Source organism: Lytechinus pictus, chromosome 2 (genome assembly GCF_037042905.1).
Source record: "Lytechinus pictus isolate F3 Inbred chromosome 2, Lp3.0, whole genome shotgun sequence".
Lineage (NCBI taxonomy): Eukaryota > Metazoa > Echinodermata > Echinoidea > Temnopleuroida > Toxopneustidae > Lytechinus > Lytechinus pictus.
This window is the reverse complement of record NC_087246.1, coordinates 12,812,690-12,837,981: the sequence shown is the minus strand read 5'-3', so window position 1 is coordinate 12,837,981 and position 25,292 is coordinate 12,812,690. Positions and strand designations below refer to the sequence as shown.

The 25,292-nt window shown below is 35.4% G+C and overlaps 1 protein-coding gene across 1 annotated transcript; it reads left to right on the top strand.

Annotated features, from left to right (window-relative positions):
• The first annotated feature begins 4,179 nt into the window (after positions 1 to 4,179).
• On the top strand, positions 4,180 to 18,048 carry LOC129275329 (ubiquitin-conjugating enzyme E2 Q2-like). Its single transcript, XM_064109879.1, has one exon. The coding sequence runs from the start codon at positions 4,643 to 4,645 to the stop codon at positions 5,903 to 5,905; it is 1,263 nt and encodes a 420-aa protein (XP_063965949.1). The 5' UTR covers positions 4,180 to 4,642; the 3' UTR covers positions 5,906 to 18,048.
• The last annotated feature ends 7,244 nt before the right edge of the window (positions 18,049 to 25,292 follow it).

Below are 25,292 nucleotides of genomic sequence, written 5' to 3'. Positions count from 1 at the left end.
TCCATCCAGTAAAATCTATGGTCAGGAGGTCTATACTTCCTGATTAGTCCCTTAAGTGTCTTCATGGATTAATGAAAACAACCAGTGCTTATGTCGTCATATTTTTCTTAGAAATTACTTCTTATGAAACATTGCAAACTTTCAGGTACTCTGTGTCTAAATAATTCTAAAGATTTCCCTTATTTTCTGTAGCTTTTTCCTTAAATGAAATGGATACTGTATGTAAAGTGAAACATTAGAATTTCCTTGATCAATATTAAAAAAAAAACGTATGTAGACTGAAGCATTAGTTTATATATATATATATATATATTTATATATATATATATATATATATATAATACGAAATAAACAGAAAGATAAAGATCTCTGTCTATATATAGTCTGCCATCGGTGGGCCTATCTCTGATATTTACACATAATGTATAACAAAGATGACTGGAATCTTAAAAGCAAATCCAAGGACTCCTTCCCGACATATTTCTGACATTTATTCGTCTGACTGCAATCAAATTATAAATTCAAAAATTATTCACACCTATAATTTCCTCATAATTATAATTGGAAGTATATAGTTAAATGTAGACTTTTCCTCTTCAACAATCCAGAACACACTCAAACCAGGGACCCTACTCAAACAAATCACACATCCACAAATATGACATTTTCAGGCATCCAAACACCCTACCATGGACATATGTCTATATGGGGACCTATTTATCTTTTATCTACAAATAGTACAGGAAAAATAAGGTTTGACCTCAAACAAATTGCAACAGATATTTTTCACCGCAATGCATTTCCATGAAGTCCCCCAAACGACATACTGAAAGTCCAGAAAAATCAAAGTGGTGGAAAGACGCCTAATTTGCATAAATCCAAAATGGCGGCCATCGTGAGAACTTTTCATGATTATTAATAGTAGTACACTGGTCTGATCATAGCACTTTTAAAAATTATGATTAAAAGCATTAAATGTTCCCAGTGTTATATCTTACCACTGGGATTTTCTGGACTTTTAGTACGTCATTTTGGGGACTTCAGAGAAAAGCAATGCGGTGAAAAACATTCTGTTGCAACTTGTTTGAGGTTGCCCCCCAAATCGGCTATTTTTCTGGACTAAAAGTTAGACGATACGTGTAGGCCTGTGTGTGTGCATATACGATGTCATACACTCGATTAAAAAATTGTATTCACTAACCGTGCTCATTTTCGGATATGATAAACACAAAAATGGAGACGCTATCTATACTCATTACACAGAAAATGGGTAATTAATTCATCTTAACGAAATATTTGTTTAAGTATGCAAAAGCCATTTTAGCTTTTGAAGTGAGATTAAATGTGATGAGGATTGATTTGAAAGGCTATCCTGACTGGGGACGTCCTCACTCTGTCGGGCGTTGCAAGTTATTCTGCTACACAAAATTGTCACCATAGGTCCATACCGACCCACACACACCCAAACCCCTCTCTCTCTCTCACACACACACACACCCATACCCTCATCCACATACACGCTATCACATCTTGGTTCACACCTTGCTCCACGGTTTTTCAATCGCCCACTCGAACACATGTTATAAAACACGACTTCTATCTCAAACCATATCAATATCCATGATTATCTGATTATGGGGAATGCAGTGATTTGTTGGTTCACATGACATCGCATGCCATGTTATAGGAAAGTCGCCATTGGCAGACAAACTCTTTCATTTAAAGGGGATTATGATTTTACCGAACACCGGTAGCATTAAAGCGATAGATTATTAGACGGTGCGTCAACGGAGGGATGAGAACTGGGGACCTCAAGAGACGTACCGTACATATTCCCATTAGGGATGTCCGGTCCTGGTAATTTAATGCAGGATCTGTTTCAGAACACTAAATATCAGTCCAATTATTCACATTTGTCATCAAAATTGTAACGTGCGTCCAAGAAAACTGAAACATATTTTCTGGAAGAGATATCCCAATATTTGGTTTCATATTTGACAGTTTGACTCTTTACTCATTGAATTGGGAGCGACATTGGGTGTGGTCTGTCATGGACTGCCTGCATAAATGGCTAGTCTTAAAATGTATTTTTCTAATAACAATTAATAATTTAGAGAACGAATTAGCCTATCATTTCATTTGAAGAGAGATATTAAAAAATCTCTACAGGAAAAGTTCTTGTTTATAGGTACTTGCTAACATAATACTTGTGGTATGAATATAATAAGTAGACGATTAGTGTTTTACCATTCAAGTGGGTTTATATAACAATATTACACTGCTGAGAATGATGCATTATGGATTAGGAACCTGACCGGATATGAATAGTTGATGACTTGAGGGGTCCTGGTTCGTATTTGCTTTAAAATTAGTGAAATCAATACTTCAATTTGAGACCGAATTCTTTAATACTGGATCCATCACAAATTACAGATTAAGATCAATAAAAAACTGATGCCCAACAGAAGCGATTTTTCACACAAAACGTCGTGTCTTAAATGAATTTTGACTAATTTTCTGTGTAACTAGATCCATCATGGATTCAAACGTACGCGACAACCAGATGCTGGTGATTGTACGTCAACGGACAGATGCAACTAGATTCTGGCATTAAAATTTCAAACTCGTCATACTCATCGATGTGTAAACCTTAAGTGTCATAGATCATATCACAATCAAGAAAAGGGTGACCCTCTTGATGATCAAGATTAACTAGCCACACTATTATCAACACAATACCCTCTCATTCATTCAATTGACAATAAGTCTTTAAATGGCAGACGGGAGCACACTATGTTTTTCTTTTACCATAATAAACGACACATAGGAGTTACAGTAGATGGGTTGTGAAGGAGAATGGTCCTTAAACACACACTTGACCCCAATATGGCACCGAATGAATTCAATGGGTTTTATTGAATATTATTTCAAATTATTTTTCAAAGTCATTATGACATTTTTTCAACAGAAAACGTGTTTTGGAATATATAATTAGGAGGCAAGCATAAAGTGATCATGTTTTCACAGTTTTTTTTTCTTTTAAGAATTGCTGGTTATTGGGTTTGGTGATGTATTACATAATCATCAACCTTTAATTCTAGACTGAACACGAACTTTAAAAAAAGAAGTTACTTATCAGACGCTTTCATTCTATAATTTAAATGATCGTTTTATTATTTTATGGTATCTTCAATATTTGTTTAAGCTTTGTATAATTGATCTACACCCAAAAAAAAAACACTAAAGGTTCTCACATGCGTGATGAGCATTGGAAGTATAAAGTTAAAATGAGAAACAAACTGAAGACAGCGTTATTAATTATTGCCGAGAATGGGAAGATAGATAAATGGAATGAGAGCCAAAGGAAGGAAGAGAGGTTTATAAATGGATAGAGAGAGAGAGGGGAGGGAGGGCAAATACAAAGAAGACAATATAATGAATTACATTGACTTTTGCGAGGTTATTGAGTCATGAGACATCTCAATATAATTATACACATAAAAATTGAAATCAATGCTGTAATGTAATTTTGTTGCATAGTATTTTTAATACCTTTATTAATCTCAACACGTACAGACATACACTCTAGCGTACACGTGAATGTTACACACTCGCACACACACACCCTCCCTCACCACACCAACACATTCTCACGCACATCCCAAACACCAAGGTGTCAATACAATTGGACATTTTAATATGTTTTATGGTTTATTTATTATCGACCTCCAAAACCATATCTACATCTCTGCGTATAAAGTAATTATTTGCAATATTGCAATCTGGCAAATTGGTGCGTTTCAAGTCGGGAAAGAATTAATTTATTCATCGTCCAATTATTGTAAGTGCCGAAACTGTGAGTGGCATTGGTCAAAATGGAAATGAAAGTGCAATCATTTACAGGACTGATCATTTATGTTTCCCTTTTCTAATCAAATAAATCGTTTGGCCTTTTCGATCCTTGCTATACCGTTAGCTCCATCTTCGTCTGGGCCATAATAACACACCCACAGCATTCAGCACGCTGAATCACTCTCTTGTAACTCAAAGCCGATGAATTCAGAAGCGACCATCGTAACACAGATATGTGGAGCATGCGTGCATCACATCAATCCACTCTCTGCGTGCGACTCGCAAATCTCACGTGACACGAGATATAAGTCCCTCAAACCTCACAGAGCAACTGGTGGTTGAAGAGAGAGCACGGAGTTTGTCCTCCTTCACCGAGTACATAACTTGGATCGGAGTATATATTGCCAAGTGAGGCCATACAAACTTCAATCGACATTTTGTTTGTTACTTCTCATCGATTCGCTTATACCACAAAACATTTTTTAAGCGCCCATAAGTTTGGTGAATTAAGTCATGCAGAATTTACTACTGACACGAAAAGCAGATTCTAGTCCATCATCATTATGACAGTTTTATTGTGAATCCAGTTGTAAGCATCTTTTATACGTGAAATAAAAGATGTGATATTTCTACATTTTTAAGGATACTGCATTGGTGGTGAAGTGTGTAATTTGGCAGAGTCGTGTGGGCTGTTGAGTACGGTTCAATAATTATGGATGTCATTATTTCATGCTGTCTGACTTAGAACCGTCTGTGCAAGACCATCAGGGAGCATACACACCAACTTACAATGGCCGAATTTATTGGTAAATACCTATGCCCGTGCCTGCCACTGGAAAACGTCAGTGGGCGAAGAAGTGCCAGATCCAAGGTTAGAGCCTTGGCCAGGAAGCGCCACAAAAACAATCAAGGTGGACAGATGAGTACAAGTGGGGTGGAAGATTCGGTGACAATCACTCGAAACGGGAGCCTTACCATATTTTCGATCTCAGGAGCAGGGGACGATGTTCATGGCTACGGGGATGCACTCCGGGATAAAGCTGAGCTGCCGGGGACAGTATCCACCGCGGATGATAAGGAAGCAAGCACGGAGGAACTCAAATACAACGTTGCGGACGGCACTAGGGTATTATCAACAGAGACATTAATGAGGATTCCACAGCCCAGCAAAGCATACGTTAGTAATGTGAGGATGAGAAGGCTCATGAAAGAATTCAAAGCGGTGACGAAAATTACCGAGGATGCAAGGAAAATGGAATCGGAGGAAAAGGAACGACGTGCAAATGAAAACATAGATATAGACCAAAATAAAGATGTATTGAAAGAGGAAGTTGACATTAAAGATGGTGAGAAGAGTGAATGTGTAAAAGAAAAATCTGAAGCGAAATTGGAGAGCAGTGAAAATGAAACCGACAAAGAAGATGATTCTGCAAAGGAATGTAACAATAAATCTGAAAGTGATACAGAAGCTACAACTAGTTGTTCCACATCTACGGTAGATGACACAAAGGAGAATAGTGAAAGCCAATCACAGGAAGGGGCAGAGGCAGTCAAAAAGGCATTATCGGATGGTGGCTTCATGACTTATGAGAAACTAACAGGACCACCATACGAGGTGGAGCTAGTCAATGATAGCCTGGCCGATTGGAATATCAAATTATTTCACGTCGATCCAAAATCGGCTCTATACAAGGACATGAAAAAACACAACTTCGAGTACATCCTGTTCAATATGACCTTCCCTGACAACTTCCCCTTTTCTCCACCGTTCGTCCGCGTTGTCAGCCCACATGTCGAATATGGTTATGTTCTTGATGGTGGTGCCATCTGCATGGAACTGCTCACTCCGCAAGGGTGGTCTAGTTCCTACACCATCGACGCCGTCATCATGCAGCTTGGTGCGACGCTAATAGCGGGGGACGGTCGAATCGTGCAGTCTGGATTTCGTACTGATGTCCCATTCAACAAACAAGAGGCTGAGGTCAGTTTTCGCGCCATCGTGGAAACACACGAGAGATATGGATGGCATAAGACACCAGGAGACAACAGTTGATCGAAGAGATTAGAGTTCTGTGTTCTTGAGTGTAAGGTTAATCTTATAATCACCTTGAGGATAGTTTGTTTTGGGAAACAAGCATCGCATGGGATTGTGGCTGATGAAATGCATAATGCAATGTGATGTAAATTCAGCACATTGTCGTTTAAAACTACAACATTAAAGAGCATCACTGAAGTTTTTGTTTCTTTGATATTCGGTGATGTTGTCCATTGGAAGCACAATTATGAATAGGTGAAGTAAATCCGACGAAGGATAGGGAATAACGTAGTGCGAGTTGAGCTGTGAGCGACGATCTGATGTTTGTCGTCCCGAGGCAACCCTAAAGCCTTCTGGAGATTATGAATGTCTTTCACCTCTTTAAATTTGTAGATAATGCAATGATGCAATCAAATTATATGTCACCGCAGCAAGACGTCATCAGCATTTATAAACTGTAACATTCCTTCACTATTTGAAAATGAAGGACTGTGAGTTATCACCGAAAAGTTTTTCAATTTGCATCTGTTGTCAAGTATCATCAAGTTTTCTTCTTGATCATGCTTGAAATATTCTGTCTATTACACTGAATTATGCACGTAATCATGGTAGTGTTTTGGTAAGAAGTATTCATCTTTTCATTTGCTAGTTTTCACCGATGAAAAGTAAAAGTTTGTGATGCCCACGAAATCATTCAATTTCTTAAGGGATTGCATTATTAGTATTTATCCAATAAAGGCAAGCAAATGCATGCCAATTAGGTCTACCTACTTGGGCTTAGTATCAATAATGGATGTTATTATCTTGAAACGTCGTATTGAGGTATTAACTCTTTTCTTTATTACATTTTATATCCCAATGCATTGACCTATTTTCAATAATAACACTACGTGTAATGTAAGCTTACTCTTTGCTTACATCTGATGTTGCTATGTCCGGAAATCCTCTGGCTAACATGCAGGATGCCAAGTCCAAACTTTGTTATATACCTAAAATCATCCTTTTAATCTGATGAATACCACATACGCACGAGTTCACCTCACGTCGTAATTGATTACAGCATCACACTGTGAACATTTTGGGGTTTATATAATATTATCAATAATATTCTTATCAAACTTACGACAATTTGACTTGTAACCAGTGAAGTATTTCATAAAGTGATATTTAAATGCAAATCCTTGCATCTGATTAGCTGATTGAGTAAAGGTCCGTCAGTAATGATCCACAAGTATGGCTGTTATAAGATGAACAGGTTCTTTCAATCAAGAACTTATATTACCTCACAGAAGCAGTGAGTGTGGGCTGGGTAAATTATTGGTGAAAAATATCAGAGTTGTAATTATGAAATGAGTAAATCTTCAATATATAATATCGGTAACACGGATGACAGATTGCCATGAGGAGATTGTGAATGGTTCTATTACTTCGAGAGGTCATTGAATGCGATATACGATCTTAGTAAACATAACATGTTTTCATTACTTTACTTCCATTTATACGAAAACAACGCGGTAGCCTGAAGAACAATTAACTTCAGTTGGATATTGGCCAGAGGGTGTAGGTAAGTCGAACCGACTGAGCATAATAAGTCTTTATCCGGATAAATCTAATGCATACTACACTCTAAAAACACTGAGTAAAAATTTACCCAATAAAGGCAACAAGCATGTTTGCCGGGTTTTTTATTCACCACATTTTTTGCTATTTGAACGCAACATTGCGTAAAATTTATAAAATATTTGTTATCTTTTTTACCCAACCAACATGCATGTTCCAATTTAATCCAATATTGGTAGACACGTTAGATATTCGGATGGACGGTTTCATCTTAAGATGGTAAGGTTCATTAGAACACATTTACATCCAGAAAATTGATATCTAACTGCGCTGCCTATATGGGGATGTTATTTTACAACCCTGCCAATAGTAGTAACAGAATATTGCAAGCCCATTTAGTTCCCAGTCAGTGCATATTCCAATTCTGATTCTTTTAGTTGTCATGGAAACGTAACATCTGATTTTGTATGAATGGGTTCTTAATTATTAAGATGGACTCACTGTAAATGGGCCTTGGCCCAGGGTATTTACGGATATGCGTGGTGTACTATATGATCCATGGATGTTGTTTATAGCAGTATTAAAAGGACTTTCTCTTTTCGTTTCCTGTTTTAGAAGCTTTCCTAGGAAGTCCTATCAGAGACTTCGCCTCCAGAATCTTCCATAAAAAGAGTTATTATTATTCTTAGATTATTGTTTTCAGGCATGGCAGAAGTCTTTTGTTCTTGTTGCCCACAATTTGAAAAATGATTAGTCAAACATATCTTTAAAACAAGGAAGACTAATTCTAAGATTTGTAGTTTATTTACTATCTCTGACAAAATTTTGAAATTTACTTTTATTGTCTAGAAGTTAACCCATCATGCTAACAGCGAAGAATTGACATTTTATAAACAAAATTGTATTAATTGTAGTTAATGCTAAATGTACTGTCCTTTCAACGTTGCCTTCTTTCTAACATTGTTACTGCCTTTTTAAAGATAATCATAAAGTTTGAGTCTTATAATTGTTTTTAACAGTTTATGTGATTGGAACTTTCGCGCCAATTCAACAGACGTCTAATTATGTTACCATAGCAACGAGAGATACTACATATCATATACTGGAATGGTTACACTACAAAAAAGTCCTTGAGTATCTAGGTCTATTGTATAAATCAATTATGATTTTGCTATGATTCTGCATTCATATTGAAACATTTTCAGGAGGTAGGGCGTTTTCTCCTGTCTAGTTTGTGACTGGTAAAAGACATGGGATGTAATGTGTAAAGAAAATGTAAAAGTCAGTTAGTGCGTAGTACGAGCACTCATTTCGGTATGATAACACTCGATTTGATTCAGTCATTGTTTCATTGACAGATTAAAAAAAAAGTAAATTCAAATCAACTGTGGCAAAATAGTTCAAAAATCCCTGTATTACTGACACAAAGAACAATTAATCGAAATTATTTCATAGGCTGGAAATATAAAGAGATTAGTTGAAAGCCCATTGGTTCTGCAGAACCAATCACCTTCTGCCAAAAAAAAAATGATCGGCATCAACAATGAACGGAGCCGCGTAACTCCTGAGCCCCAGCTATACGCTTACATCAGAAAGTACGCGTAGTTGCTATTGCAATTACACCGAGAGGGTCCTGTCAAATATTTATACATCATAATTGCAATTCCGTATTATTTTTGGTATTACACGCAGCCTTGACTCGTCTAGATACATTGCTATCGCATAATACTGCGCTGCATTCTCGAGAGAATCTATAATTATAAAGGATCGCACTGAATTGATTAGCCTTGCCTCGAACAATAGGGGAACAATAGGCTGTTTCGTATCACTAATTTGAGTTTGAAGTGGGTTGTTGCTACAAAAGATTTAAAATCGGTGGATAATCTGAATAGATGTATGGAGTTTTATTTTTATTAAGATCATATTAAATGATAAAGATCACCTGATTAAGTCTTTCTTATCAAATAGATTATTATGTAGTCTGCCATCATTAAGCCTCTCAATATGTAAACTTATTACGCCCATGTATTAATCATTTTATTTCATTTTAATTTTCGTAGCTTTTTTATTAATATTAATCGTTATAGGCATATATTACACGTTTTCTCGACAATTTGTCGTTGTTGCGATGAATTAGGTTTTAACCAAGCTCCCTATTGTACACACACAATGAATCTGACGAATACACCGTATTTTCGACTATATCTCTACACAAGATGATAATTGCGTCCTTATCTTTTACCCATCGACTTTGTATTTTGCTGGGTACAATGATCCCTTGATTGGAGAGAAATCGGGTTATAGCATCCAATACATCTCCATCATGCCCGTGGCAATGGTCAATTAGCATTCAAATGTGCTGATCATGCATGATGCTGAGGTAATTGGAAGCCTAATTATGAATCTTTGGAGAGAATAGTGGTTGATTAGAATCGTTGACAGCCAAATTAACATGGTGAGTCGACCTACTTTCATCTGATTACGATTAGAGTGAATATTGTGGATGTACGATTTTCATTTTGAAGAAATACAATCCAAATGTGATTAGGAGTTTAATCGTTTTATACATAGCAGTTTGCACAATATCATGTTTCCCTTCGAATAATCGAATTTGTAGAAATAAGGTAAGTTGACAGTATTAACAGAACTCATACTCATGCGCACGCACCCATTATGAATGTGCACACACGCCCACTGGCAGGAGCTGGGGCCATGGCTCCCCATAAAAGTCCGAAACCGTGGGGGAGACAAGGAAGGAATAGAAAAGGAAAAGGTAAAAATAATATGACATTATTTATTGAATATTATGTCAAAATCTATCACAAAACGAGATTTTCGTCTTAAAAAGGCAAAAAACTACGACTTTAAGCTTGCCCCACAGACACCACGTGGCCCCCAAATTTTGGGTCATTACGCCACTGCGCATGCCTATATACCGTAGTCGTGTTACCATAGAGTCTCTATGCGTCTTGTACGAATACACACACATCAGTTTTTCGACGTGCAATTGATTATAATGAATCGTGACAAGTCATTGAATGGTCTTTTTTCTACCTTTCATATCTTGCAAAATAATGACAAAATGAGAAAAAAAAACTACTAATAAATAGATAGATAGGCAATATAAATGGTAAAAAATAACAAAACAAATACATGCAGGCAAAGTAGATAAAAAAAATAAATTGTGCCATGATTTATAGGAAAAGTATTACACCATGTTGACAGTAAGTTAAACGGTATCAGGGAGATGAAATTTGAAAAACAGACACATACATATTGAAACGTGCGCATCTTAATTTGCATACTTCCCTTGGCGTTTTCAGCCGACATTACGTGAGTTTTCTGTTAATGGGACAAATATTTAGTATTCAGTTGAGATCTTGATAACCGGTCCTATATACCAATGACACACGACAATTTGGGAAATATGATACATGTAGGCCGAATTAACCATTATTCAAATTCCCTGTTGGTAGTATGTTTTCAGTGTTTTCTATGCCCTGTTTTGATGAATCTATTTACATCCTAATGTAATAAAGAAATATTGAGTTTATCTCTCACCGTGACATCTTAAGTGCTCGGTAGAGGGAAAAACATTTGCGTAACCACATTAGATTACGCCGAGGATAGTCATTATATAAGATAGACCTTTTTTATTTCATCATGCCTATGGTTTCATAACGGCGAAAAGTGTGTATGTGATCGTAATATTAATCTCAATTTCTATTCAAAATCAATCCTCCGATGAATACAAGTAGTACGTGATAAAAAATCAGATCTAAGCGATCTATAGTATTTAATAATTATTCTCTTCGTTGTTTTACCGCACTGCATGTGGTTTGAATGACAATGCACACCGCAGTATGTAAAATGCTTAAATTGGAATTCTGTTCATTGAGGTCAAAACTAAAATTTGATAGTTTTTATTGACATAAACATAATCAAAATATAAAGATTTAAATTTTTACGTTCTATTTGTTGTTAGAAAAATCACACCGCAGTATACAACAGATAGGAGTGGTTGAATTTAACTGCCATTAAGTCACCTTTTTTTACTAAGCAATAAAACATCAAGGGCTGCAGAACGGGAGGGGGGCTAAAGCCCCCCCCCCCCCCTCCCTCCGCCATTTTTTCCAAAACCGTGTACAAAACATAAAATTGACCACCCTGCAGATTGTACTTTTGGTATGGTCAGCCCTTCATTTTCAAAACCGGTCCGCGGCCCCTGAACATAATAACAGCAAAGCAACAGTGATCGTAGTATCGACATGCATAACCAATAATAAATTCCCCCGTCTCCGTAGCGCCTCTAAATGTCATATTAATCATACAGGTTTTGATATCATTTGACATGTATAGTTTATCCCCTCTACAGTTTTTCAATTAAACATTATACGGTTGAAGGTATTAGAGAGTGAATGTTCAGAATTATTTATACCGTAGAAGAGGGTAAACGACATACATCATCACCAGGTTTGAAGGCATGTGTTAGAATATTTCTGCGGCAATTCCCTCGTTTTCTTATGTATTTCTTTTTGTGAACTTAAATATGCTTATTTTTCATAATGATAAGTACAAACGTTTCCATTTGTTTATCTTGAATATGACAATTATCTTAATCGCAGAAGCCGTTAAAAAATCCAAGGATTCTTACGTCAATATAGCGGTTAACTAATTTGTGGAGGTGGACTTTGTTAAGGGGATGGATGGTTTCAAGAATGTTATCGGAGGTTAGCTAGAAAAATAGTGGGGCAATTTGGTATTTAAGGTGTACAATGATGTAAAGAATCTCGAAATCTAAAAAAAAACGTTTACCAAAGAGCACTTGGATTGAAAGAAGGAGATATATAAATCGGTTTCTTCACGATAAGATATGTAAAATATGTAGCAAAAAGAGAGAGAGAGAGAGAAAGGATTATCAAAATGTTCCAGCTCCCCTTCCTTCGACATGATAAAGGTTACCATTGGACATAGACCTATCTCCTCTCTTTGGCTACATTTCTCACTGTTTTGGGGTACTATATCCTTTAGTATTAGAATCGCGCACTACGTCAGCATAAGAAAATGGTAGATCAATTTCAGGCTAGCCTCATTAGACAATGTCGAATACGGCCCTAAAATTAATGAGTTTGCAGTTAAGTATCCAATAAGTGTGTCCAATTTTAATTGCTGATCAAATATATTTGGCACTTTCTGGTTGGATGCACTTACCCTGTATACATTTGTTAAATTCAAATTTTATTTCGTTGTATTAGTTTATTCATTGAAAATAGTAGTTGATTACATGCATATAGTTTGAAACCTACAAGGAGAAAGTAAGTTTTTCTTCAGCCACAAGAAATGTGCATATTCTCTTACTTATGATTATTTTGATAGCAGAATGAAACTGTTCCGGAATTTATTCCGCGTAGAAGTGTTGAAAGCGACGTTCAGATGTTCTTTATAGATTCTTAATCACAAAAAAAGTTCAGATTTTGTATTTGGAATATTTTTAGTTACACAATTGTTTGGGGGTGGGGTGAATACTGATCTCAAACAATTCGCAATGAGCAAACTTCATTAATAATGAAGTCATCTAATATAGCCTGTATATGCCTCTATTTTTTTTAAATTAGATTTCAACAGATGTCAATCTCGTGTTAACCTTTTATATTTGAATTCGAATTCATTTTTATAACAAAGTTTGACATAAATCAGACTGGCCTCATTTACATTATCCCAAACTATTACAAAATTATTTGTCTTTTGAAAAAAGTTAGTTTCAATAGATAAGGAAGCTGTATGACCTTCAAGCATCTTATATGATACATCGAAGGCCTCAGACCACATCCTTCGATTTGATGAGATCTGCTCTGAGAAGTCAAACTCAGTTGTTTTTTTTCTTAAAAAATATAAACTATAGTTCACATTGCAATTTCCATTCTTCCTCCTAAAATGGAATAATAAAAGAAATTCATTCCGTGATTATGCCATTTGTTAACTAGCATAGGTATTGTCCTTTAATGAGAAATCACAGAAATCAAGAAGAAAGAAAAACCACCACGGCGAACAAATTTCATACCCCACAGAGTTATTTTATGCTTTTTATTGGTGAGCAAAATCCTTGGATTATTCCTTCCAAAATAACTGTTCTGCTTTTGAAAACGTTGTATAACATGAACTCTAAGACCAAGAAATATTGCTTTCTGTACCTTTTTTGTCGATAACACAAACAATACAAGGCCACTTACAAAATTTAGCGATACAATAAGAAGAGCAAAATAACAACAACAACAAATCTGACACAATCAAAAGCGTACTTTGTAAGTTTTCCCCTTGATTTCATTGGATATAGTTTGAAGGGGAAATATTAATTTTGGAGTGTCTAATCACAATAATTGTTCTGTCATTGAAGATAACTGCATAACATGGGACTTTGTGCAGAACATTTTCCATATATACTTTTCTATACAATTTCTGCAATCACTGTTCATGCAGAAAAGTTATGAATATTACCGTTATAATTACAATTCATGTGGAGAAAACTTAAACCCTGCTGTGTCAACTCATAGCGTACTTTGTCATGCTTTGGCATACTGAGTAAATTTTTTTCTTCATATTTTGGAGCATTTGAAAGGAAATGCTAAAACGGCAATTTCAGATAACAACATCATAAAACTTATTACAAAAATGAAAAGAAAGTATGTAACCAAATCATAAAACAAGAAAATTTGTTGACAAACATTCATATAAAAGAGAGCGGTATTTTCAAATACTTTGTGTATTTATTACGTAGGCCTATTGAAATTTTTAATGGGATCTAATTAAAGGTTTTATTAAGATACATGTCTACATTAAGACCGGTCATAAAAGGAAAGTATGCTCTAACATAGGACTCAGACAAATCACTCATAAAAATCACGACAATGTTTTAAACAAGATGAATCACAATGGTAACGAGTATAACGGAACTTCACGTATGAGATGATTACACCTCTTGTTCATAATTATAAAGTATTATATTAAACCTGTGTTTGAGTTTTTTCCCAATAGATACGAAATAGTTCAAGTTTGGACTTTATCTCCACTACCTGGGCTGGGGAGTAGAAAAGTATCCCACTACACTGGTTGTACCCATATGACCTACCCACATAGGGCAATGGGGAAATCGTGTCGTAAGGTGGCACAATATTTGCACGAATCACCAAACAATAAACTTAATGGCATAGGTTCAGCTTTGGGATTGGCAAATACATTAGTTTGATTGCAAAATTAATTTCCGTGACTTTCTCTCCCGACAGCATTGGAGTGAGGCCTGTTCGCACAAAACTGAACATAATCGCCACCTATGTTAGGTGTATAGGTGGATATGTGCGCTATATAGTTTTAAGTGCCTATTATAGCATGATTCAGCACTACGGTTCATCATACTAATGCTTAAAAGTATATTGCTCGCATCAAAAGATCATAGAAGAATACGTCACTTGCGATCAGAGAGCTGCTTCATGGTTTTCGCTCATTTTTTTTTTATTCATAATTTGCAATAATGACTAATCATTAAAGCTCTTAAAATATGACACGTGCACTTTTCATAGGAATTCACAGTGATCAACAAAATGTAATGTTCTTGAGTCAGAGTGTGATTAAATTGTCAGCTATTGTTTTATTTTTTTTAGATAAGAAATTACAAAATTCTAGTCAAATTGATGATGGGCCGGTAACTGTATGAGCTTGTATCTCCTAGCATTATTGATATAGGTTTTATGCATCGAGATTTATGCATGCATTCTTTTTTTATACACTGTTAGAAAATTTATCCTTAAAATAAAAGAAGTTCCAGCAGCAGAGCCTCGAGAACACCTGTAATCTTACCAGATTACGTAATCTTACAGGAAATTGGTATTTGGTGTATGGAATCTTCCAAATTTCCTTAAATAAAACACTCTTTTCCCCTTTTTAAACAGACCTGTTCTGTCAAATTGCAGAAAAATTCCTGTTTTATGAATTTACGGAATGATTCTGTTATTGCTTTCTGCAAAATCTTATTTTTTTCTGTAAAATCAGGGTTTTTTAACAGTGTAAACATATTGATATAAAATCGGTTTGGTATATTTATTTAGGAAGTATGGATATATGATGTTTTCTTCACGTCTAAAATTTATAATATTAAGACGCAGTTTCGATATCCGATGACGCATCTAAAAGAGGATACAGGCCTATCCTCCTCATAAAAAGATTTATTTACAAAAGTCTTTTTTATTATACCAATCGGGTTTGGACGTTGTTTCATGATAGTTTCTTGCTTCAAGAACTCAGAACAAAATTATAGTTATACACTGACATAGTAACGAACCTGACTTGTTGAGTGATCTTATTGAATATTTTGTTTGGATTGCGTGCTTGAGATAACGCGCAATGAAACATGATAATGTATATATTATATGTTAATTTATGATATCGCAAAAAGTCGTTGGTAACTCTTAGTTTACATCGTATTTATGCACAGTAAAAAAATAATACGTCTCATTCCTTATCTTCACAAGATTTCCAGATCTAGCATGATTCCAGTCAAAATTGACAAAGTTTTTGTAGAATTAAAGTTATCATCGAACCTTGAGAGAATTGAATCCTTTCCTATCTCATTTTTCACATTTCTAGTCAAATAGCTAGATTATGATATACTATATAAAATGGCTTTAACTAATTCAGACTCTCCCCATTTTAAGAGTTGTCTGTTCCGGTCGAATTGTCATGATTCCATTCAAAATTACCATATTTTCAAAACTAGAATTCTAGTAAATTTTATAACAGGATTTGCACAATTTAGTGGATGAGCCTTGCGATCTAATTGATTACTCAAATTGCTTCATCTAGTCATTTCATATATTCAGAGATGACAAGAGCGATATAGTGAGTAAAATTGGATTATATTTATTTGTTTTCAAAGTCTACAATGGGCTAATGATGCTGATGGTATTGTTTTAAGGGGTTGTAAGATATAACGTTTAGACTTTGCTAGATGACTTGATATGTCCTTTGAATCATTTCAATAATAATTGAACACAAATATTCTTATCTTGTCTTTTAAAAATAAAGCAATACATATAAGAATGATAGCAAATGATATGTAAATTATTATGGAATGGATGATGCCTTCACCTTGTCTGTGGCTGTATATATTACTTTGAATGTTATGATAAATCACTCTGTAATGGATTATTTTATTTTCATCACTTTCCACGCCTTTCCTAAAAGTCAATAAAACTCCGTCCTTATCGTAAAATTAATGAGACGAAGTGTTCATTATATATGCAATGTCGGTGCATGTCGCATCAATATTTTATGGTAATTAAGTAATAGAAGGTTGAATTGCTACCAGGGTTTTACAGAAGGAAAAGTGACTATCCTCTTCGATTAAAGTCTCTATGGCTATATGCGCCAATATGATCGGTGACAACTGCTCCTGTATGTAGTAATGTCTCGCAACTAACACGTGGTAACAAACAACTAGATTATGCCGAGCCAGTAGGATTCAAAATTTATTAATTTAAATGGCATTAGCTAGAGTTGCAAAATAGACGTAGAATGATTATTTTTTAAATACAATAACTTATCATTGAGTCAATAAAATTGGTAAAGGTATAGTCCCACTTTCTTTAAATGCATGTGACAAGAAACTTTGTTTTTCAAATTTGGTAGTTCGCAAGCAGACAAACAGACTTTATATGAATATGCTAAAAAGCCATATTCCATCCAAGATTACGACCAAAGCTATAAAGATTTACGATAAAGAGTATATATCAAATATAACAATGCCTCACGGTGATTGTATATTTCGTGTTTTGACATGTGCTTTGAATATTGTTCATTGTTATCATGGTTATAGGACATCCAATATTCAAAACTACTTTGGAATAATATTTTTCTTTACCATTTTAATATGAAATCAGGACACCATTACACAAAGCTTAACATTGATTGCTTTTTCCGTTTGATTATATGAATAATGATTATATATAATCATTCGTACGATATATGTAATCAATATTGTAAGCTCTGTGGTCTGAGTCCTAGTAGTCCGGTTTAAAGTGATCAAAGAGATATTACTTTTACTTTCACATATTTTGCTACCCATTATTTTAACCCGAGATTTAGCCTTTAACTATGAAAACTAGGTACACCTTTGTAAGTATATTAAACCGAGTATAATATATGTTTGTGACACTGATCTGGAAACGGTTGTAGTCGAGGGGTTTATCATACAATCAGTTCGTGTATATCCGTTTAATCCAATCAACTTGTGATTGATGGGACATCCTTTGTCCTAAGATTGATTACGTTCCCAAAGGAACATGAGGGAGTTCGAGATAGACCAGTAGATTTTAAGGGATATCGGCTTACAAATTTAAAGCAGGTCTATTGGCTGACGAGAGCTATTGGTGTTATATATTTATCGCTTGCTTTATTTCAAATTTTGTTTATCATGACTGATGAAAGAAAGTGCCTCTTTTGTGCTGTCTTGTTCATATTTGACATTCCAGGAATGCAAATGACTTTCCCTTTATTTTCTACTTGCTTGTATATCACGTGAGAATGACAAATAAATCAAATTTCTTGACATTCTAGATAATCGCTTGATTTTCTTTAGATTTTTTCAGTATTAATATCATATTTCAATGATTTTGTAATGATGATGAGGATGATAATGGTGATGATGATCATAGTCATGATAAAAATGATGATAATGATGATGGTGATGACGAAAATGACGATGATGATGGTGATGATGGTGATGCTGGTGATGATGATGGTGGTGAATATGATAAAGATGATGACGAAGATGATGCTGGTGATGATGCTGGTGATGATGATGGTGATGACGATGATAATGATGATGGTGGTAATGATGGTGATGGTGGTGATAGTGATGGTGATGGTGATGAGGAGGAGGATGATGATGAGGAGGATGATGATGAGGAGGAGGATGATGATGATGATGGTGATGATAATGTTGGTGATGATGATGATGACGATGACGATGATGGTGATGGTGATGATGATGATGATGGTGATGATAATGATGATGGTGATGGTGATGATAATGATAATGACTATGATGGTGTTAAAGGTGATGATGTCGATGATGATGATGTTGATGGTAATGATGATGGTGATAAATGTGATGATAGCAGTGATGATGATGAAACCGAATCAAACCCGATCTACTATATATATCCAATGGAACATCACAGGTTGCTTTGGAGCCGGTTTAATTGTATGACAGTGGCATAATTATGACAGAGGACATTATGTCAAGTGAATGTCGAATTCAAGAATATACAATATTTGACAGAACCTAGCTGGGTGTCGAAGAATGAATCATATCACAATGGGAGGCTGTCATGATTTTTCATTTTCACTTCGAGTCTATTGTATGAGGACCCGGGGGTGATGAGAAATCATTGTCTCGATGATAATGATGATTAATCATACGCACGAGTATGTACACACACAAGCCAAACCCGTCACATCGGTTATCAATCTCATGATTATTGAATATAATATTCTATAGTCGAAAAAACAATACCAGTGAAATAGAAAATGTACGGCTCTTTGATAATTCAATTTGTTGATGGTTCTACAGAGGCAGGTAATATGAAATTTTAATGAAGGAAATGACATAATACGTTTAAGTATAGTTTCGAACCCACGTTTATAGGTTCCATAAACTTTAAGGCTGTGCAATAAAACAGTACAAGCATGACAAATCCAACCAACAATATTGAAAGGAAAAAAAACATATATATAGATATCATATTGTAGCACAACGAACACATCGATTATCGAACAAACGTCAATACTGTATCATATACTGCCTGACTTCTTTGGTGTCGGCGGCGCCTCATTTTTTTTATTAGGGGCATAGCCCACGTGCTTAGCAACGGACGCGTCGCTACAGCCTTGCCATGGCAACTGCACGAAGTACGAAGCGACTTATAAGTGTATATATTTTTAACGAGATATGGATAGTTTGTATGCTGCGCGGAGGGGAGGATATCGCCGTGATCGGCCACTCTCTGAATTTCGTGGTCGCATGAATATCCAATCTTTGTCCTACACACACACACAACGCCCCGCTCGCAACACTTAGCTGATAGAGGTACTTTAGATGATTATCATTAGTGCAATATTGCGACCCAATATCACGATGATGATCGGTGAAGAATATTACCAGGGTATTTGTTTCCCATCAATCATCAAAATTACCTTCATAAACTGAACCACTTTTAAATGACACTGGACAGCAAATTCAATATTGTGTAAGGGTTGGACGTCCCTTTCGCAAAGAGAGTGTTGCTAGAGGTTCTTCTTTATTTTTCTTCATTTTAATTGCGTGTGTGGGTGTGTGTTTATGTGTGTAATTATTGACTAGTGCTTTGAACGAAATTGTTGCCAATATAAACTAATCAAATTGTTCACTTTGTAGATTTCAAAAAAAAATAAGAAGAAGAAAAGGAACACACACACATCCACCCTCGCATACCCACACACGCGTATCAACCTCTCACACTCACACATAGACATACATCCATGCATCATATGGAGATAATTTTATTGTATTCCATTAAAGATAAGAATATTACTTTATATCTCAATGTCAGTATAAAAGTACAGATAGTCGTAGTTGATGCAGAGAAGGTAAATTTATTTAATATAACAATAATAATTCCATTAATATCCGAAGATAAGTCAATTTCCACAATAAGTATCTCCTACAATTCACAACCTACAAATCAGAATAGTGCGTAGGTCCAGATGTTTCGGATTGTGGATATTTTATAAACATGTCAATATATACATCCTCATTATCCCCATCCATTAGTAGATCAATATACATCCTACAAGCTATACGTTTTAATTGCCACCGTTAGAATTGTAACCAACAAAAACTAATTGTATAATAACTTACATTTTTTAATTTATAACGTACCTAACTGTCCTAAAATATGATTTTTAAATGTTCGAATCCATCAAATAATAATGAAATAAAAGTAGATACCAGTAATAGATAAGGAATGCATACCGATATGTAAAAATTTATAACAATGCCTGCTAAACAAATGTCGAGAAATCACATAATGCATGGCCGTACGCAGCAGGGGGCAGTCCCCCCCCCCCCCCCCAGTACATTTTTTTACTTAAAATTTTCACAAAATTCACCAAAAGTATGCAAACAAAATCCTTCGATTCCACTGTAAAATAGGCAAAAGCGCCCCAATGACAAGCTCGTTCGCTTATGATTTTTTTTTCAATAAAGTTTACGCGTGCTGCCCCCAACGGCCATGCATATTTGATTTAAATATGTTTTAACTCAATGGGAATGGAAAACAATGGTTGACGTAACATTAACCAATTTTTCCAGAGCTATCCTCCCTTTTTTAAACTTGGTGAGGCCGAAAATATATCTCTGCCAGGAATCGAAACCGGGACCCCAGCTTAGAACGCCGATGCCTTAACCACTAGACCACAGAGGGGCCCATTAAGAAGACACAATGGATTCAGTACCTTCATTTTGAAACATGTTTATTCTCTCATATGTCAGTTAATGTATTTTTTATCAAATACACCTTCTGACATAAAAGAGAAGTGGCACATAAAATGAGGAGTGAGATTTGACCTTTTGAAATCTAAACGAATATTTTCTAATTTAGAATGCTGTTTAAAATTTACTATTTGATTAATCTTCAGATTAAAAAAAATCGCGATTAGGCTTAAACAATTGACACGTATCCAGTCAGTCGGCAAGCCCTGAAAAAGTAGCTTCTTTTATCCAAGTGATATTCATTACTAGAGGATTTTGCATTGTTAATGAGCTTGGTGCGGACGAAAATACCTCTTTTTATTCGGCCATTGCTGCTCTAAATATTGACCAAATTTAATGTTTTTGGTAACTTTATAAAGAAAAAAAGTTAGTTTTTCAGGTCATTTGTTTGGATTTTTACAAAGATTGTGTAATATTGGTAAAACTTTTGATCTAAAACATGAAAGAAAATAATTATTTTCATGCAACAAAAGTTGTTATTTTTCCACTTAATTTCTGTTTGAGCCCAAACGATTTTTAAATTATGATAAAGCTGAAGATCTAAGCTTTAATATGATATAATTTGTATAATATGTATCGCATAACACGTAGAAACCCCCTCCCCGCTACACACACCTCCGTATTACCACGCACAAAATTACGTCAATGCTTATCAAATTTCACTTTCTTCCCTTCTTTTAATTTTTTCATCTTTTGGTGACAACTTGACCCATTCTCTACATGTTTTAATGTATTATCTAACCCGTCCTCTCCCCCCCCTCTCTCTTTCTCTTTCTATCTCTCTCTTCCCCCCTCTCACTCTCTTTCACTTCAGTATCATTTTTTTCATCCCTTAATTTTATTGATCACCATCATACATCAATCATTGTCTTTGTGTTGTCATGTACCTCGGGAAGTAATACAAAGGGGAATAACAATGGGACTTTTTAGAATCCTCGGTTCTTTCACGTTTTTCCTTAATTTATTATCAGATGAATAGACTCGTTATGGGAAATGACCATCCATCATTTCTCTCCCAAAACCCTATTCACATCTGAATCAGATAACCATCTTTCAAACTTGGGAAAAGTGGACAAGTCAAAGGGGAGAGAAAGTCAAGGGACCAAGTTTCGAATTCTAATAATCTCGATTCACTAGACCCGTTTCAGATTCATCTACATGTATTATGAACAAAAAATATGATAACTGATTCATGTAAATGCCCAACCAACATTGGGCATTTGTTTTGGGGCATTTTTTATTCATCTAGTGTGATGAAAATTTTGCCCATTCTAAGTAATTGCTGCTTATTTTTTTACCTTACTGGACAATATGCTTCCCGCATTGGGTAAGGGGTAAAATACTGCCCCAAATTGGTTGGGCACATAATTACCCTCGTGCTGGTTGAAATTTTACCCAATATTTTTTACAGTGTACACACTGTGAACACACCCTTGGATACAGTGTACACACTGTGAACACACCCCTGGATACAGTGTACACACTGTGAACACATCCCTGGATACAGTGTACACACTGTGAACACACCCCTGGATACAGTGAACACACTGTGAACACACCCCTGGATACAGTGTACACACTGTGAACACAACCCTGGATACAGTGTACACACTGTGAACACACCCCTGGATACAGTGTACACGCTGTGAACAGGGATATACCAAGACATGATATTGGAAATCGATATAAAACTATATAAATCGATATAAAACTTGTTTGAATGAATGACAGCTATTTTCAAGCCTCTCTTCTTTCGAAAGATGTCGTGTTCTATTCGTCTCGACAAACCAAAAGGCTCTCTTCATCTTCTGGTTCTTGCGCTAAGTGTCACCCCGACATTCAAAAATAAATTTGGACTGATGACACTAAAAATGCTCGCAGTTTGAAATAGGCAAACATTTTGGCACGCGTAATGAGAAAGGGAAACAGCGAGAATATTTTAGCCTTAAAATGCGACAGAAGACGATCAGATGTGCAAACATTTGCTAGTCTTTCTGTCTCTGTAGTCTGGTGCTCCCTTTCCTTCCATTTATCAGGGGAGGGGATGCATTCAGGGCGCCTCTTTATAGGGGAGCAAAAACGTAGAAATAAGGGCAAGTTTAATTTGATGAACACTTACCAGAGAAGTTATCTACGTCAAGTGTTGGAATTGGTGTGCTTTTAATGTAAACTAGGACATAGAATGTTTGATGAAAAGATGAATTTAGCTCGTGTTTCCAAGCACTGATATTCAGAGATACCCCTCATCTTCCCAATCTCTCCACTCTATCTCTTCTTCCCATCTCTACATTTTCAGGATTTACTTTAAACAGAAGTTTGATAAGCTCAAGTCTAGGCTAAAATTAGCGTATTTTGCTATATAAATTCCAAATTAGGGTGATAATAGTACAATTACCAATAGCCTATGCATAATGTTGATAATCATTCCCCATCTCCCCCAATTCAAACTCTCACTGTATCTGTGACTATTGCTCTCTCATTTCATCTTTGTTTACTGCATGTTCCAATGTTTCAGTAAATATGTGCGCTAATGGCCCGGCGTCTGGAATGATGGTTAATTTATCACTTAGGGCTTGAAGATGTCTATCGTGCTCGCAAACATTACCGCGCTTTAACACGTACATACACACACACACCCTCACGTACATACACACATTTTTAATCTCCCCTCTCTCTTTATCACTCTTTTATCACTGTTTCATCACAGACACACACACACACACCATCACACACCTAATGGCCCACACAATCTAACACAAACATACAAGCGAGGATACAAACCTTTCGTATTTTCCCGTATTTTCCCCCCGATAGTTTTAAAGTACTTTATGACAATTATATTGTAATAGATAGGCCTATACTTGATTCATTTCCTTCATAGTGATACGTATACCCTCACACGCACAAACATTATAAATCCACGTATCTTTGAACATAACATTATGAACATACACACCTTTCACAGGTTCCACCCATATATACACACACTCGGACAAAACTTCTGACATAATACATCCATCAGTAAAACAATCGCAAGCGCGCAGAGACGGGCACTCACGCTCATTAGATATTATATTAGCATTAACATAAAGTACTCTTTATACTTTATTACTATACTTTTTATGTCTGTATTCCCTTTTTCCATTTCTCTACCCCATTCCCATTTCTCTTAATATTCATGATTCGCCATGTTTAGTGATATTATTTGCAAATGGTGCACTCTGGGGAGACGTTGGCATTTCGAGAAGAAAAGTACTATAACCCCTTTATAATTAAATAAATGGATTCACAGACTGATAACAAGAAGTCCTCATTCTCTCCATATCCATCCAATTCTATCTATCTATATCGATTCGGACACATTTACAATTTCTGAATACACGTCTAACTATGTCTTAAAAGGCATTGGTTAACATTACAAAGAACTAATTTTAAAAATTTTAAACATCACGAACTTTGATGTGTATCGTGCATTGATATTGCTTGTATGGAAGGGGGATTTAAAACGAAATCAAGGATGGAAAAATCAAATTTATGTAGACACTTAAAAGATATCTATTACTTAAAAATCATCACAATTTTATTAATCTCCTGAAAATATCAATGTAACACATGTTAGTATTATGCAATGAAATTGCCATGGTGTTTTGGATCACTTTTTATTACGAATTTCTGGTGCAATTTTCTTTTCAAGGGTTCATGTTTACAACATATCACAGACACATGTGACAAATGGGACCTCGCAGCTCAGTAATATCTAATCAAACAATGTATTTTATCTTAAATGAAGAAAGAGCTACTGACAAGAATATTTAGGATTTCAAATGTACTGACGTGCAAACAAGAAGTAAGGAAAATACAATAACAAAAACACCCAAGATAAGACATAGCAGGACGTGACGATACGAACCAAGACGAATCTCTACAAAATTACAATAAGACAAAGGAAAGTAATGAAGAGAGATGTATAGTTGTAAGTCTTCGTATACATTTATCATCCAATCCATATAGAAAATGAATGCAATTTGTATTGTCTAAATAAATTCCTTCTTAATACTCTCCAAAGTAACAAGTAATATCAGAAAAGACCGTATAGAAATAATATTTATCGACGAATAGTTGTTCTGCTTGCTGAGATATATAAACAGGATACAGATGTGACTTTCAGAAAGCAAACAGATGTTGTAAATCTGAAGACTGGATCAACATGATAATTCAAAATGTTTCACCCTAAAATAGCATAGTTTGGTCATGAAAATAAGT